The 18,229-nt window shown below is 38.3% G+C and overlaps 1 protein-coding gene across 14 annotated transcripts in view; it reads right to left on the bottom strand.

Annotated features, from left to right (window-relative positions):
- The window catches only part of vav2 (vav 2 guanine nucleotide exchange factor), a 196,161-nt gene that overhangs the window by 5,690 nt on the left and 172,242 nt on the right, over window positions 1–18,229 (bottom strand). For 3 of the 14 annotated variants that reach the window (XM_026174291.2, XM_026174301.2, XM_026174293.2), the window contains 18 exons: window positions 16,428–16,523; window positions 13,136–13,204; window positions 12,915–13,001; window positions 12,237–12,325; window positions 12,009–12,141; window positions 11,608–11,622; window positions 11,201–11,310; window positions 10,951–11,052; window positions 9,410–9,498; window positions 8,760–8,773; window positions 8,588–8,606; window positions 6,788–6,915; window positions 5,060–5,131; window positions 4,864–4,919; window positions 4,473–4,589; window positions 3,828–3,915; window positions 3,570–3,693; window positions 2,775–2,816 (listed from right to left, as the gene is read on the bottom strand). In XM_026174291.2, the coding sequence (XP_026030076.1) occupies window positions 2,775–2,816; window positions 3,570–3,693; window positions 3,828–3,915; window positions 4,473–4,589; window positions 4,864–4,919; window positions 5,060–5,131; window positions 6,788–6,915; window positions 8,588–8,606; window positions 8,760–8,773; window positions 9,410–9,498; window positions 10,951–11,052; window positions 11,201–11,310; window positions 11,608–11,622; window positions 12,009–12,141; window positions 12,237–12,325; window positions 12,915–13,001; window positions 13,136–13,204; window positions 16,428–16,523 (1,450 nt within the window). The remainder of the gene's footprint in view (window positions 1–2,774; window positions 2,817–3,569; window positions 3,694–3,827; window positions 3,916–4,472; window positions 4,590–4,863; window positions 4,920–5,059; window positions 5,132–6,787; window positions 6,916–8,587; window positions 8,607–8,759; window positions 8,774–9,409; window positions 9,499–10,950; window positions 11,053–11,200; window positions 11,311–11,607; window positions 11,623–12,008; window positions 12,142–12,236; window positions 12,326–12,914; window positions 13,002–13,135; window positions 13,205–16,427; window positions 16,524–18,229) is intronic. The other 11 variants (XM_026174297.2, XM_026174299.2, XM_026174302.2 and 8 more) reach the window with 6 other exon arrangements.

The raw sequence follows: 18,229 nt of genomic DNA, 5'->3' as shown, positions 1-18,229 counted from the left end.
TTTGGATTGAAGCTTTGTGTGCCTGTGCGTTCGGTTCTCATTATATTTAATCTTAACCATGAAGGTGTTGCAATTTGACTGCTTTAAGAGTGTGAATTTATTTACAAAGTCTCAAACAGAAGCAGCGTGGGAACTCTGTTGTTTTTTAGAAAGAGTCTGTTCTGTTCCTATTAGTGACATTATTATTCAGTATTACACCAACCTGCAGAATAAATTTTGGTGTTATGTTTATTTAACTGTACAATTTACATTATATTATATTAAGAAAAACATATAATGTCACTAATAGGCATTACGATGACAGCCCAACTGAAGGTTGGATTAACAAGACTTCATCATTTGTGACAACTGATCAAATGCTGCTTTCCATTTTTATGCAGACGGCACTGTTATCTATTATTTACAGTAGTGAAAGCCTTTAAATAGCTGCAGTCTGCGTTTCATGTTGTTCCCATTTAACTCAACTTAAATGGAGGAAAATCCAAGGTCATGCTATTTTCAAATTAAGAGAAAGATAAAAGCTGCTAAAAGGGCTGAAAGTGAAATTATCACAAGATATTAGTATTTAGTATTATGCATTGAATTTTTTTATTTAAAAAGGAGACAGAGAGCTAAAACTTACATTAAGATTCTTTATTTTTTCCCTCCAGGCAATGAATACGCTGCTCTTTATGAACACACTCAAGAAACACCTAAAGAAGCTGGACACTATACCGATGTTCCTCATGTTTTACTACCATTTTATGTTAAACTACCATCCAATTGGTTGTTTTTTGCTTTTTTTTTTAAATATAAAGACATAGTTTTACAGCCTCTAATTTCTAATATTTTAAAGACAGAGGTGTTGATTATGCTGCTCTTTTTTCTGGAATAACCACTTTTAAAGGATTGAAAAATTAGTACTCTTGTTCACTGTGATATCTCTTGGAGATACACTGAAATTTATTTGAAATTGGACCTTTTTTGTTCTTGGTGTATAATTGCACATGATCTTGATTTTGTGCTTACTCACTTGCACTTTGTGTCACTTGTGTGTATAAAATCTCTGCAGCTCTCCATGCCAGGTCACACTTTATTTGATTTGATTTTTTCTCAAACTTATTTTTCTCGAATAGATATTTACCTGAAGGTCTACAAAAAGCTAATAATACAGAGTGTGACAAAGCTCAAATAATCTCAAACAGCTTTTCTGACATTGAGATCACTCAAATGGCCTGCACAGCCACCAGATCCGTCACAGCCACCAGATCAGTCACCCTTTGGGATATTCTGGGACAGGAAATTCCCATTGTGAATATGCATTTGAGAAATCTGGAGCAACTTTGAACCAAAAAGGAGGGGCCAACCTGGAACTATGTAGCAAAGGAGTTAGCACTGGCCACTAAATCTATAGAAAACTGACTGTCTTCCTCTTATTTCTGGATTTTCCTGGACTTGGAACAGAATTCCTTTTTTGTGGAATATTAGACAGAGGGACCTAAAATTGTTACAACTTGTTGAAAGGATCAAGAAAACAGTAGTAGTAGTAAAAGGTGACATCTTATGAAGCTCCACTGAAATTCACATGAAGCCTGAGCTTTTTGTTCTTAATATGTCATTACGTACGATATCGATGTCGTGGGGCCTGTGTGTCACGTGTGGTTAATGTAGGGTCCTATTATTACAGGGCCTTTACGTTACAAAGCGCCTTAAGGGGGGCTGTTGTCATGATTTGGCACTACAGAAATAAATCTGAAGTAGTTGTGCTATTTATTTTATATAAAATAAAATAATTATTTTATATAAAATAAATAGGGCAGCTATATAATATAATATATATTTTCCAGCTGCTTCAATTGTTGTTGATTTGACTTATCAGAAAATGTCTGTGTGAACTCCATAATAGAGTTTTCCAGATCGAAAAGTAAAAGTACGTGCTTGGAAACAGTCAAGGATAAAACTGAGAGGAAAACCATTATTAGCAAAAACTCCAGTTGTCTCCATCCGTGTACAACTTCAGCCAAAACAGGAGGAGAAATGATTTCACTATACTGGCCAGTTGGGTCTTTGTGAAGAGCGAACAAAGTGAGGCCAGTGTAGGACAGAAGCTAGCGCAAAGACACAGCCAGTATTCATATAGTGTAATGGCCACGAAGGGCAGCCAATTCAGTCATTCCAAAGGCTGGAGTTAGCTGACTTTCTCTTTGTCACTCTCTTTATCATTTCACACTGCTGCTCTCCTACTCTGCCCAGCTGCCCCTCTGGCCTCCATCTTTTTTTTGTCTGTATGAGTCATGAGAGTCACTGGCCTTGGGAAAAACAGAGGACAGGGGAAGACAAAGAGAGTGGGAGGAAGTGTGTCTCATTTATTTTACCCCCTTCTTACAGTATCCACAGCCACAGTGTCATGAAATTGAATTTGTACTGGACCAGTGTATTTTGGTAACAGAGAGTGAAAAAGGTATTTTCATAATCGTGCATTGAAGCAGGTAGACATTATTTGACATGCAATGCTCCTTCAGTCTCCATGCAAAAACACTGACACTAGCATTTGAAGATGTCTGTGCATGTCTCATTAGAGCTTTGGGTGGTTCCACTCAGCTTCCAGTGGGCATTACCCAAAGCTCATTAATGGAAATGAGGTCTGTAACATGAGTCAAGTGGTAGAAAAGTTAAAGCCACAAGTCATAGTGTATTTAAGAGTCAAGTCCAAAGCCAACCACATGTGATTTTATATGGGAGAGACATGGCACTAAAAAGAATCCTGAATAGAAATATCTGAATAAATCTTGTACCTACTACTCCCTCCAAAGGGCCAACCGTCTGCTTTATAATAGCTGAAACAGAACAGACAGAAGTGATTCCAAAATCTATACAAGTTTTTTTTCTTGGCTTACTGCATCCATAATGTAAATTAGTCTCGTATTTGTTCAAATGCCCTTGCGGGATCAACCAGATATGTTGATTCTGTTGGCACACTGGATTGAAGTGGAATTTAACTCTTGAAGGTGCTGTAGAAAACTTTATAAAACTTAAATATCATGAGGCAAAGTCACCTTTTTTTTATTAGATTTTTCTGGTTATTTATGCAGCTTTTTATTAACGTTGCGGCCGTCTCCTTATTCATTTAGAGAGGGGCTTAGTGTTAGCCTGAATAAACTCCCAGGTGCTGTTACGAAGATGCCTGCCAAGGAGTGAAACTTGCTTCTAAAAGAATGATGGATATTTTATCTGAAGATGTTCTCAAAACTTAGCTTCATCAGAACCACACTGATAAGCATCGTGGTCACTTAATCTATACTATGAAGCCACATATTAAGTTACTTGGATTAAGTTATCATTAACACGGAAGGACAAACATTAGGGTCTCTTTCACAACCGATAAACATCAAACCTTGCTCTGCCAAAACGCTTACTGACTATCATTTATCAGCTGGCTGTACTTAGCTGTTCATTGCTCAAGGATCTAATATGATTTTCTGGTACTAACAGATTGTGTTGTTTGCAGAGTTTGGCTGCTATGCGGTATCAGAATGGCTGCAGAAGTGGAAAGTAAAGTATTGGAACAGAGAAAAATTCAAAAGGTTTACCTGGTGAGCGTGTGTTGGCCCGCGTAAGCGAGCGTTCTCTCGACTTGTAGGGGTATCTCAGTGTGGTATCTAACAACTTGAAGCTTTCTTTCAGCGAATGAGACTGATAGTACTCCACAAGCTCCTGTAAAGTAACAGGATACAAAAAGGTGAACTTTTCTGCTTTCACATTGACAACAAGCTCCTATGGGTGTTTCTGTGTTGGCAGTTCATTAAATGACCTTTTTTCTTTTTTTTAAACAGTTTAATATGACTTACCAACAGACTTTCAAACTTCTTTGCCTCGGTGATGTGTATCCAGCTGTCTTTTTCAATGACTTTGATGTGCTTTACTTCATCGTTGAATCTGTAAAGAGAAATCACCAAGAACAGATGTTGTTTTTCCACTGTTATCGATTTTCTTTATCCATATCTTGCATATTACTGTTGAGCCTGTATTCTCCTGTGCCCTTAACTTAATGTGTTCTGCTGCTCCACACATTTCTTTTTCAGTATATCTGATTGAATAAGATGGAAATTAAGTATTTTTTCTTAAAGTTAAGACTTCTTAACAGATTTGTTTACTTAATTATATCGAGCCTGGTCCCCACAGTCACTCATCACCTGAGTTAGACACAAATGTGTAAATGTGCATTCCCTTTGTCAACCCATCATTATATGACAACTCCAGTAAAGAACTCATGGATTTTTTTTCCTCTTGAGAATGCATCGTCTCATTGAAAAGGCACAAAAAAGGAAGGATTAAAAAAAAAAAAAGCAATTACTGAGTAGTAATTAGCTGGAGCTAAAAGATGCACAGAAAAAGCTGACTAGGGCTCCCTGTGAGAATATTTATTCCCCATGAGATATGGATAAAAACCTTCCCTTGACATTTTCCTCCCCTGTAAGATCTGAAATACTCACTTGATGCTGATGGCGAACCTCTCCGCCTCAGCTGTCCTCTCTCTGATAAGGTAGGTCCCACTGCAGTGGGATTTTAAAAGGTTGTCTGCCTGCTGCCGCTCCATGTTTCCTGCAAACCTACAGAAAAAACAAAATTTAGAGGTCACTGTTTTTTTTGTTTTAAGTTGTTTCATCAAATGACACTCTAAAAGCTTTAAAAACACTTAACTTCAATCACCCATGTAGTAATTAATCTTTTGGTTAGGGTCAGCTTGCTTTCAATTGAACCACTGCTTTGAGATAACGCTACAGTTTAACATTAACAGATCTGCACTAATTACAGGATATTGACCTTGGGCTAATGGTACCTTATAGTGCACAGGCCCATTAAATGCACAGTTATGGGTCTTACCAAGGATATCCATAGTAGTCTGCATCCCTTGAGGACGACCGGCATGACTGGAAGGGCTGTCGCACATAACAGACACCGTTCATTAAAGAACACAGCACAGGACTAACTGACATGCACATGCATAAACTCGTCCACTCTCAAATCATACACGCTGTAATCAGTCACAACCCACTTTACAGGTGTATGGGTGCATTACCTTTGGGTCCAAACAAGGCTTTACATAGGAACTGGGGAAAAAGCCGCTCTTTTGTGTCTGTATCAGCTTTCCCTGTAAGACAAACACAAGGTAAGTTTATTTCTAGATGTGAAACAAAACTGTGCTTACTTCAGGCAAAGAAATACTTTGGAAAAAAAAGGGAAAATGGGTAATATGTAGTTTAGTGTAGATACAGAAAATTTGGAAATCCTAAGACACACTGAAAAATTTGTAGGGTTTATAGAGGAAAAACTAAAACTAAGAACTATATTTCCTCCTTGCAAGTAATCATTGTTAAGTAAGACTATATTAATAAACCAATATCTGAAGCAGAGATTCTTTAGTTTATTGTGTATAATGTGAAACAGTGTTACGTTGGTGCCTCCTAGTGGTGCCAGTTTATCTGCACTGGATTCGTTTTGTCAAAATTTAAAGTAAAACATTTCTGAAAGACGATGTATTCACTTGGAGCTAAATAAATATTACACGCTATGCATCATATTTTCGGTGCTAGATGTTGTATGTACAAACTTTCCCCATCAAAGTCAGACAGAGGATGAAATGACTCCATCTTATGCCTGCAGCAATCGATTTTAAACTCTGCACACCTGCTGACATCACACTGAGAGATTAAACTGCCATGCTGTAGAGGGATAGCCTACTGTTATAGCTAAGATCAATTAATGTCATCAGAAAGTTGCCCAGAGTCACTTCAGGAAAAGCCAGCCTGATATTAGAGTCGGTGATTCAGCAGGAATGCCAACAGTTCCTGGAGCAAACAGTGTCACAGTTCCTATCATCCAGACTAATTCACTGCAGAGGATCCTCCAGGTCTGCACGTACACCTCTTCTAATGTTCAGCTAAAAGTGATTTATTTCCATTGGTGAAGGTGCAAAGAAGTCTTTAACTTCCTCTAAGATTTTAGAACAATTTTAGGCAAGCGTGGCTCAGTTTATCATTCAAACACTCTTTAAAGTATCCTGTGGTATTTTAGTGAGACGCACAAGCCAAAGCGCTATTAATTTAAACTGACAAGGTGACAAGGGGACTCTGTTTACAAGATGTGCGCTGGAATATGATGATGATTTGCAACTACAAGAAAAATTATCTTTTTTTGTAGCATGGGGGGAAAGAAAGCACTTAGGGATTTGCCTACTCCACAGCAATTTGAATTAAAGGCATTTTGGGGTATGTTACTGTACTTGTTCACCACCAGAGGGATAAGATTGATAGTGCTTTCTGCAGCCTGGTTAGAAAACATGAAAAGAAATGACGGAAATGGCTCCAAAGGCAACAAAACGCTCAGTAATTAACACATATATCTTGTTTGTTCAATCAATACAAAAAAAACCTGTGTGTGTAAAAACTAATCTACAGTTTTACAGGAGGTTGTGTGCTTAGACTTTAGCTTTGCTGATTATAAGACTCCACCAAAGTCATTGCAATTGTCCAATAAAACAAGGTTTTTGTCCAGATCCAATAATAGCGATCCTATATGCTAACTATTTCAATCTGGAAGTGCCGGTATTTGAACAGAGACAGAACCTTGACTTATGTTCTACACTTTCTATCTCACAGGTAAAAAAAAAATTGAATTTAACATGAGAATCACTGATTCATTTCAAATCCACTATGTGAGGTGCTGTGCCAACATCAGCTGTCTGCATAACAAGCTGCGTGTGTCAAAGTGAGGGATGGATTGATTTAAAAATGATTGACTACTCTACCTCCCACCATGTGATATCCGGGTCTCCCTTCAGAAGCTCGATAAAATCTCCTGTTTGGAAACAGAGAGGGGTCTTCCCCGGAGGCACCGGTGTGCCATGGTAGTTCTTCACTGCCACCATCTTAGGACCTGCAATAACAGTCAGTGTCCAGTACATTACCGCTTCCAGCTTCTCACTAATAAAAAAGTCCACTGACATTGAGAAAACAAAAGCTGTAGAAGAGTTGTGAAAGAAACGATCAGATTCTGCAAGTGTATCTCTACTGTACTTCTGCATACTCTACTAATGCATTTATATTGTGAAAAGGTTACTTTTTTGTAATATAATAGAGAAAGGTAAACTTTTACATATTATATTTTCATTAGCTGGATTGGAGTATTGATGCTTATTGACAGACTTATTGGCATATTTAATTTTGGGTTTGCACTAGTTACTATTCAAACTATATAAATAATGTGTATCTCGCGTTCTACTTCGGTACATGCAACCACAGTCACAGGCAAGACTCCTAGCTTGACAGTTGTCCAAATGATAGTCGACTCCCTCCACGAGGACGTAACACCACACAAGGTCATTGCAAAAAAGCCTGGCTGTTCAGTGCTGTATCAAAGCATATCAATGAAAAGATGAACCGGCCGGGAAGAGTGCCTTCACAAGAGTGTCAAGTCCACTCAAGAAGAGCTTCACACCAAGTGGACCGAGGCTGGAGTCAGAGCATCAAAAGCCACCACACGTAGACCTCTTCAGGATCAAAGCTACAACTGTTAAATTCCTAAAATCATGCCATTCCTGAAACAATGGAAAACATCAGATGCATCTTACAAGTACCTGGTTTAAAGAGAAAAAGAAGTGGACTGTTGCTCAGTGGTCCAGGTTTTCTTTTGATTTCAATTAGAATCAAGGTTCTAGAGTTTGGGTGAAGGATGGAGAGGCACACAATCAAAAGTGTTTGTGAAAACCTCATGCTAGAATTCAATCTTTGATTATTTAGGGTGCCATGCCATCTGCTGGTGTTGATGGTTGCTGCTCTACTCTGTACTATCACGTAAAAATTCAATGCAACCACCTACTAGAGCGCTTCAGGTTTCCACCTGACAAAAAGTATGAAGCATATTTCCTTTTTCACCAGGAACTAGGAACTCCCACCGCGCCAAAGCTAGTATTTATTGGTTTGCTGACTGTGATAATGCTGGGTTTGACTACCCAGGCAACTGACGTGACCTGAAACCCCACAGAGAATCTCATCTTCCTCAATCAACAAACTGAGGAAGATGAGACACCTGAAGCCAACTATTAAAGGAATCTGGGCTTCCCTAACAGCTAAGCAGTGACACAACCTGATCACCACCAGACTACGCCAGACTGATGTAGCAATTCATGGTAAAAAAGCCTCAACCAAGTGCTACCTTAACAGAAATTGTTCATTTCTGTATTATAGGTCGTTTTTTTTGATTGATCACAAATAATTTAATAATTTCAGATGCTGGAATTCTGATCATTTTTTAAAGCCACAAAAAAATCGGTATTAAACTATAATCTAGCTCGAAATAGTTCACTTGTGATGTGAACATGTGATGATACAGAATACATTAAAGTTTACCTTTTTAAATCCAATTATAGGAAAACAAAATAAAACCTTTTCACAAAATTCAAATTTTTTTAGAGGGATTAGTATAGGGTTAGTATTGTTGCTGCAATGGCGCTATCCACTAGATGGCAATAGAGAGCCGTGCTATTTAAGCACAGCTACAGCCAAAACAAAGTTGACAGCTGACAGAATATTCAAATGTTAGCTCTTACCAGGTGATAATCCAGGCTCCTACACAACAGAGACAAATATCTGATTATTGATATTGTTAATAAGTAAGCAAAAAACATCACCTTTTATCCTTTTGTGGTAATTATTCAACAAAGAAAGATGGTGACAATTAGAGAAAGCTGTTGTATATTGAGTGAAAAAGAAACTACTCACCAAGTCAAGAGGATCTGAAAAGAGGAAATATTGAAGATTGTCAAAGAAGATTCACAAGAAAATATTTCACCAAGTGGATCCATCAGCACTTGACATCAGCATGCCAAAATGTACAGCATAGCTTCATGCAGACCATTTTTTTAAGCTGACTAACAGCAATGTAGTATGACTGGTTTCCTGTGAGCGTTAAACAGCAGATAAAACTGAAAGCATCAAACTATATTGTTACAGTCCTGCTCTGTGGTCCTTATTATACACACACTAACTTATTTTAAGAATTTATTTGATTAATTATGACCTTCGACTATCAAAGAACTTGATTGGTTCATACTGAACCTCACTCAGCAGTTATTAAATTGGCTCAAATTTGAGAAAATAGGCCACAATGATTTTCTGAATTCATGTTGAGTAAATATGTTGTCAGATACTGCTGCTAAATCCACTGACACAATAAAAAAGCCTGCCTCCCTTTTACTGCTGCATAAAGAGGCCTACAAGCAGGACAGGGGTCATCAAATTACAGCAGTCATCATTGCATGTCCGTGACATATGTCACACAGTTTTTATTTATCTATTTTTATCATTTGCTCACTACTTGACCCTCACAAAGTCATCTGAATAACATCTTCTATTAAAGAGGAAATACCTACTTATTTTACAAATGGTGATCACTTCTAGACACTCTTTGTGAGCTCCTGTTCCACAGCGAGAGCAGTAGTAGCCCTGATAGAAGATGCCCCTTGAGGACAGGCGCACACACACACACACACACACACACACAGAGAAACATGCACTTTAGTAATGCAAACAGGAAGTGGCTGAGACACAAATTAACCTCCTGTAAGAACAACACACAAGGGGACCTGCTGCTTGTTCCTATAATTGTTCCAACTGCGAATCCACATCCTCCATCATTCCCGTTCTGTAATTCTTTAAAAATCACCAAATCAACTGGCTCAGTTTAAACCGTGTACTCTTGAAGTTTATTTGTTACGGGTACTGTAACACTGCATGCATCGCACGCTGCCAAGTTGAATAGTAAGTGCCATAAATCACGATGGGATCTGCTGGGACTGCAGCAGTAATTAGCATCTAGCAGGAAGAGAGAACGCTGGTCCCTGCTGCCATCGGCTCTGTGAATTTAGGTCAGCAAAGCCACGCAATTTGTGGGTCAATACACAGAGTGGGGTTTAGCCGGCTGACTCTAATAGAGGTGAAAGTGGTGATTCAGTGACACGGGCTATCCCACTGCAGACGAGCAGCATTCTCACATGAGAGAAGGTGTACTCAGGAACACTGTGGGTGGTGCGGGGCCGGGAAATGTTTAAAAATAACATCCGTCAGCCGCAGTCACACTTACTAGAATATTTTCCAAGGAATGCTTTCACACTAATGACGGGTTATGCGAGCCAAAAACATATTCCCTCTGTGATTTAAGTCTGTTTGTTTGTTCACTACCAAATGCTACTTAAATTATTTATTTTTATATTTGTACTGCTGTAGTGTATACTCCACTCCAAGGGTATTTTTTTTCTCCTCTGTTTGTGGTGTACAGAGTCAAAATTACAAAAATTGTGTTGTTGTCCAAATACTTACCTAACTGTAATAACTTTTGTGTGCTTTTATGAAAAAGTGAAGCCAACGTGGGAGTAGTTGCAAAAGGTCTCCTGGCAGCAGTGCTTCTTTGCCAAAAAGACCATCAGCTCCCTGGTTTTGTGTTCTCAGTAAACACTTCCCTGATCATTTTATTGGGCTCAGTTGCTATTTTCATGACACTCTGAATAAAACATTAAGTCTATTTTGTAAATTATAAGTCAGGGAATCAGAGAGGAGGATTATCCAGGATGCTCGTTGGTTAACAAACTGTCAATCACAAGTGATTAGCCACAGAATGTCCTCTGTTTCTGCTCATCTGCTGACACATGTGGTTTCAAAACACCAAGATGGTGACAGTGAAAACATTGAACTTCCTTTTTTGTGCATCATAATTTATTAATAATTCTGCCGTTGCATATTTTGGACATACAGTGTCTCTGCTTCATAAAGTTTGTCTGGATAAGTAACACATAAAAATGCTGTTGCTACCAAATGCTGACATAACAGTCACTAGAGAGTCTGGAATAAGGATGTATTCGGTGTGCATTATTAACGGCACTAAAGATACCAGCGCTGGGGTTGTCAGGGTCATTACCTCAAGAGCATCTTGCAGGCTCGACAGTTGGTATTCTTATCAAATGTGTGCATTTCAAAGTTGTGCTGATTAGCTGTGGCTCTCTCTGGCTTGATGTTGGACCTAGATAAGTAAATAATATGGAATTAAATAAACCAGTTAAACTGAGGATACCTAGGATTCTTTATTTTTTCCCATGCTACTGAAAAATAACATGGCAAAGACAATTAGTCTCACATAAAATACATTTTATCCAACTAGTCATACTCACATGGCCATATCAAATTGCTCCATCCACTTCCTCTTTGTTTCCTCAGTTTTGCAAAAGAACTGGAAGCCCTGCTTCCCTTGCAGATGGATCAGGTAGAAACCATAAGACCACTGGTGAGAAAAAGTGAGTGTTGAACAGATGGCAGAAAAAGGTTTGTGGATGGCAGACCGAGATAAGAAAGAGGCATGTGATATCAGCAGTTCCAACAAATATATGGTCAAATCAAGTCAGACCTAAAAGATCATCAACATGCTTTAGCAATTAATTGGATAAGACGCTGGTCACAGACTCAGACTGTGCATATGCAATCAAGGTATTACATCCCAAAAATCACCACAGCCAAAACAAAAACAAAAAAAAAGCCACTATGAGAAGATGTGTTAAATAAGGGGATCATTTGAGCTTACCATTTTTCCACAGGACTGGTAAGCATGCAAAAAGAAAGACACCAGAGAAAGACCCAGTTACACATGCAAACATGTACGCACGCATGCAGATCCAAAAACAAAAAAGCCATGTTAGACCGAATGCCCAGTGCACTGCAGTACGTTTTCATGAAACCTAAGTGATCTTCATTGCATTTACATGATTTTACAAGCACGAATGAACACAATGCACGTTTGACACAACAGTGTATTACCCCATCTGAAATCACATCAGAAATTACCATCAGCAAGCTCCTTCAGCTCAAGGGCAACATTTGTAATGATTACACATGCCGCTTCATCGCCTACACCGGCCGGGCCACCTTTACAAAGATCTCACTGACGAAATTGCTCTGTCTCATTTCAAACCGTGATGTTCTTACCTTTTTCATGTCTCTGTTGTTCGTCGGGTCATCCGACATTTTATGATTTTGCAGCTCAATAATCTCTTTGAGCTCATAGCTATAGCCTTTCCTCTTGCAGACAATGACCACTTTATCAAAGAGGAATATATACCTGAAGACAATCATACATTTTTATTGAATATTGGCAGCGATAAAATGTTGCTAAAGGTTATTATAGTTTAGTTTTACTATAGAACTTGGACTCACCGGTCCTGTTTTGTTCGGTTCGTAGAGGAGCACACCTTCAGTTCTCCATCTATCTTTGGCCTCCCGTACTCCTCCAGCTTCACCTGCTGCTTAGGTTGCAAAAAACAAACAAACAAACAAACATAAAAAGCAGCCTACTAAACCAATGGATTCTGCAATTTTTAATAAATAATTTTGCTAGACTTTTAATTTCAGAGAGAATTAATATCCACGATAAACGATGATTCTCCATCCTCCCTTTGACTTTTTTCCAAAGTCATACCCAGTGGCTACATGTATAAATTATTCAGAGCACTTTTACTGTACGTATTACTGTATATGTGGCACATGTACAAACCAAAGCTGAATACTGACTTGGCATATCACCATGAACAACAAAAGAAGTTGTGATAGAGAGATAGAAAAACGAGAAAAAAGGTTGGTGCTACACAAAATATTAAAGTGAGCAGTTTGCAGTTTACATAAATGAGTTATTAAGGGAATTATCATGGCTGAGGATCATGGAAGCACTTTGAAAGATAGAGGTGTTCTGAGGAGAGACTAATCATTCTGTCGAACTTCAAAAACACCTGTTGATAACATGCCAGTGTGTTGGCATGTATATATTAAAGAACAACCTTTAAAATGTTCTTAGCTGCTCAAAAGATAACAAGTGCAAGGAAAGTGTGGAGTACTTACAAGATTTTCTATTGAACTTTGGAATTCGCTGATTTTTTTCAGTGTCTCATTGTCTCTCTTGACTTCATTGATGTACATGGCCAGGTCCTGGAAGAGCCAGACATTCTTTCAGGCATCTGCTATTTCAAGCTGTATTTACAACACTTGAGCAACACAGTGGCTGTATGTAATTATGTAGCTTTAGCTAAGAGGGTGATTCTGCAAGATTTTTAAACACACACCTGCATAGCCTCCAGAGCCTCCTTCAGTTGTTGTCTCTCGGGTCGGTCAGTTGAGTGACTCAAAAGTTCCTACGGAGAGATTATTTTGTTAGAAAAATGTTCTTGTACTTTGAGAAACTGTAAAAACCAAACTCCAATGGTGTGTCTGTTTGTCTTGGCAAAATTTGACAACTGCACACTGCAGATCTGAAATCATTAACAACACATTAAAAAGTACACTTTAAAACTTGAGTGCAAGCGGAGAGAGCAACCAGCCAAGTTCAGCTTGTTTTTTGCTTTACTAGCCCCTCCCCCTCCCCCAGCCCCAGATTTCTGTTTTGTTTTTTATGCAAAGAACTAAGATAATAATGTACACAATTAGACTGCATTGCAATTTTGTTTTAGAGCTGCTTTCGAGCTGTGTACAATACAATCTTATGACTGGTTCAGATTTTGAATTCTGTCTGATTATTATCTAAAAAAAATAATCAAAACTAAGCCTGAGGCAGTAAAGTTTCTGCCAAATGCATTTTTCTGCATCTAACATCAACAATTTTAACTTGCCTTTCTGGCCAGTATTACTCCAGTTTAACAAGTTACTTTGTTTCTTTGGTGTCTTTAAGTTAATCAAATGTGAAAGGTAAATATGCAAGTTTTCTTGCTTGCACTTAGGGGTAAAGATTTGCCTGTGGTTTGGTAGGCTGGTCAGCATATATGCTGGTTAGCTTGATAAAGTAGAGATTGGTCAAAGTTATGTTGTAAAACAACCTGCTACTCATAAAGGGGTTTACTGTTCAGGTGCTAGGAAATAACACCGTATTTAATAGTGACCTCCACATTAATGCCAGCAGAGCTTGGTGACCTCTGAACACTAATCATTCGATCATGTATTGCTAAATGTTTGTGTAATTTTTTCCCAAAAGTTTACTGAATTTTAAACAAAAATATGATGACGTGAAGACTGCAGCGACACTTAAAGTATTAGGAAACAACTTTATTATGTGACCAAGTGGTTCTGGCTGATTGGTTAATTGGGTAAGCCACAGCCCAAACAGGTTCTGGACTGAATCACTACAGATTAATCGTTTTGAGTAATTGAATCTCAAAATTACACAGAAAAATGCCTTAGTAAATATAAAAATAAAGTAAGTACAGGAACTTTTTAAACAAAAACACAAATATGAGTATGGCAATCTGTGCAATACCAGTTGGAGAAGGGAAACCCAGAAAGATTCAGCGTTTATTAATGGCATGACAACTTGCCTTTACAGCAGCCCCTGTTACTGCTCCATAACCCAGTGTGAAACAAGGGAGTCAGTTAGTTTTCATATTTAAAATTTTTTTTAAGTTTCTGTTTATTTCATTAAGCACTACAGTGATGTTTTCATGGTAGATTTCACTGCTGGCAGGTACCAGCATGGAGTTAAAAAGAAGTAAACCATCTCTGTTTGAGGTTGGCAGTATGAAGAGACATTAGCTGCTAGCTGCATAACCAACAATAATTTCCAAACTATCAGCAACTGCTAGGATTACTTAATGTGCATGTGAGGTTGTGGGAAAATAAAAGAATAAAACACTGTAAGCATAAGGTGAAAAACAAGTCCGGATGTAAATTAGGAAATAACCATAGTACTTCATTTAACTCATACTAACATACCCATAACATAACCATGGATCATCCGTCTGATATTTTGAAGCTATTATGCTATTACACGGACGAGATCCCCTGTTTTTAGGTCTTCCAATTTCAAACTAATAATGAGCTTCAATATACGGGGCATTTTCCTCACTGGCTTTTCATGCCTACTTCAAATATTATCAGCAAGTGATTGACAAACAAAACCAAGAAAAAAGTGCTTTCATCTGGGCTCCACCTGTAACTTGTATTATCTAAGTAACCTTCTGCTCCTTTAAAGAAAGAGGTGCATTACATTTGCAAAAGAAAAACAGTTGTACTGCAAAACATATACAGCAAAATGTATAGCACAAGATCATGTTTTAAGTTTTAATTGTTGAATTTGCTCTATGAAGTTCAACTATCATAAAAGAATGAAGAAAAGAGCCATGCACAGTATCATCAAATAGGGTTCACACTCTTGAGATGATATCTATATAACAACAACTGTAGATGTACCCTTCAGCAGGACTGAACACGCACATACCCAAACCAAAACAAGCCTTGTCAGTCTGACATGCCCTGAGGCCTCAGTGTGCAGCAGTGTTTTACTGCAAAGCTGCAGGAAGCAGTGAAATGGGGTGTATTTAATCTGATTATTGCACGGTTGATTTGACCTCAGTGGCTCAGTGCCACTCCTGCAGGGGTTCGATTCAAACTAATACAGATGCCACGGCGCTCTCTGTGTGGACCTACAATCATAGCACCTGACATTTTTGAATTAAAGGACACAGAAAACTCAACATAAACGATTAGTGAATAATGTGCAAAGGCAGACACATCAATGAGGTGTATTAAGTTAAAGTCCACAAAGCAATATGTGTTGCCTCAGTGACACTTCAAATAACAGCTTTTTAAAAGGGCAGAAAAGAGTTTGTAAAATAGGTTAATGTGACAAGGGTACAAGTCTGGAAAATCATAACAACACTGACCAAATCCAGACAGCTGACATTGCCATTAGACACGGAATAAAAGAGAGAGGTGTTATGCATCATTTGAAATCAGAGCAGAGATGAACCATAGCCTCCCTGACGAAGTCTCAAGAAGAAAATCTTACAGTGAGGATCTGCTTTTCGGGATGGAAAGCTATTAACTTTCTGAAATATATACAGCACAAATCATTGAACTCTGAGTGTCAAAAATGTCACATACAAAGTTCTTTGAAGTGGGTGCAGCATATACTGTATTTCAAGGATTTAGCAGCGTCTGCCAAATGCCAGATTTGGTCAAATCAAAAGAAACCTGCGTATTCCTTATTTAGCTTAGCTTAAGTGTAGAGTCAATTGCGCCGAGAGTGAAAGAAACAACATGTTTACTGAAATCAGAAAACACCTTTTTCATGTCTCTGTTGTTCGTCAGGTCATCTGACATTTTATGATTTCTTATGGAAGAGACGCATCTTTTCCCTGCAGAAGACGGGGTTTTTGCACCTCAAACTATATCTGAAAGTTAGCAACATACACTGGCTGTGCCACAGAGACATAGCAGCACAGATGTTTGAGATAAACTTTTGAAAGGTAAGAAGTATAAAATAAAGCACGTGTGTATGATATCACACGGCTATTTAGCCAAAATCTTAATGACATTTGAATGAAACTGTGTAAACACATAAACAGGTTTTACAGATTTGGATTTTACCTTTAGTAGGAGGTGATACTTCAGCACCCTCTGCATGGGAACTACCAAAAGATCTTGGAGCTTGAACTTTCCTTCTTGCACTTTCATTGTACATTCCTGTGGAAGAGTGACACAAGCAGTGGCACAGTTATTACATGTTGCATAATACAGCATTGTAGATTTCCTACAAACAAGTATTCATTTGTTGTTTAAGAATACACTGTTGTGTTGCTGCTGTTGCTTCCACACATTCACAGGGCACTCCTTTAGCAATGAGGCCGGTTTATTCTTTCAGGGCACAAAAACTCTGGTTGTGCCAGCTATTTGTGACACAATTACGCAGCATACTGAGAGAGGACATCCTCTGACAAATGAGTGCATATCCCTAAATTCTCTCTCGGCTCCATAAGAAGCGCTCTTTTGTTAGTATTATCCTATAAGGTTCCCTCACAGTGGTGTCTGTGTACATCTTTGTTCACTCGGTTTCTTTAAGTGTGCAATATCAGCAAAGCTTATCCTGTTTTACAAACAGTACTTTTCTATACTGAGCCAATAACAGGCTGACTTAGCCTTTTACAAAGCTCCTTTATTTTGAATGGGGTATCTCAGTTACTACTACCCTGTGTAGCTATATGTATTGCCTTTTGTGCTCATCAGCTCTAGGGCCCACTTGTCCTCCCATTCTAACTGCAAATGTGCTTTAATCCCGCTCTATCCTGCATTCCTTTTCTAAGGATTTTCAGTCTGTATAACATCACAAAATCATAGCAGCATACTGAGGGGGAGATCTTGTTGTATACATAGATTCTAAAAATGTCCCAGATTTACACAGTAAAGGTTCCTTTTCTCTTGTTTCATCTTTTCCTGTGCACAAGGAAATTTAACAATACAACCAAGATCCACCACAACCCCTGTTTGGTTAATATTCCGTTTTGTTCAGTATAACAAAATGTTCTGAATTTTTTAAGGCTCTAGGGGCAAATATGCAAATTACATCTGACTTCATTATAGGTTCTGCCTAACAAAGGCAAAGCTTGGCCCCACTGATGAATTTATTTAAGTCATTATTTAGTCATTGTCATTGTTTATTCAACAGTAAATTTTACTTTTGAGTTGGGCTTTGATTGAAACGGCCATATTCTAAAGCAGCTTATTTTGTTGGTACAACTCTTCAGAGCATGTACTGCAAGTCTGGATTGATATAAAATTTTAGATTTGAGTATACTTTCTAAAAGAAATACTGCATCACTTTGTCCTTTTTCTGTAGTTGGCACACAATGAATTTGGTAGTAATGCAATACACCGAAATATGTTTCTCTTCTCCTGTGGTGTTTGCACATGGTGCATGGGCAAAACACTAGCTAGAATGCCATATCAAAACAGGTGGACAAATATCCAGCTGCTGTAATATAATAATGTATCTCCACACACTGGTGCCAGGAGTCAGCAGGAACATTTAACAATTTGTAAATATAATTTTGCTCACTATCACACTCTGGAACCCGGTGAGCTTTTTTGACATGGAGCATTAACCTGTGGAAGCAGCCATTAGAAGACAGGCACATTGTGGTCATAAATGGATGGACATGATCAGCAAAAATACTCAGGTAGGCTGTGTTTTTTTTAAATGACACTCAATTGGTACTGTAAGGGGTCCAAAGTGTGCCAAGAAAATGTTCCCCACACCATTAGTCCACCACCACTAGCCTTAGCTGTTGGCACAAACAGGATAAATCCATGCCATCTTCTTTTTGAAGCGAAATTCTGATCCTGTCATTAAAGTGTCACAGCAGAAATCCAGACTCACCAGAGCGGCACATGGT

The sequence above is a fragment of the Astatotilapia calliptera genome, chromosome 7 (assembly GCF_964374335.1).
Source record: "Astatotilapia calliptera chromosome 7, fAstCal68.1, whole genome shotgun sequence".
Lineage (NCBI taxonomy): Eukaryota > Metazoa > Chordata > Actinopteri > Cichliformes > Cichlidae > Astatotilapia > Astatotilapia calliptera.
This window is presented reverse-complemented; position numbering and strand designations above follow the sequence as displayed.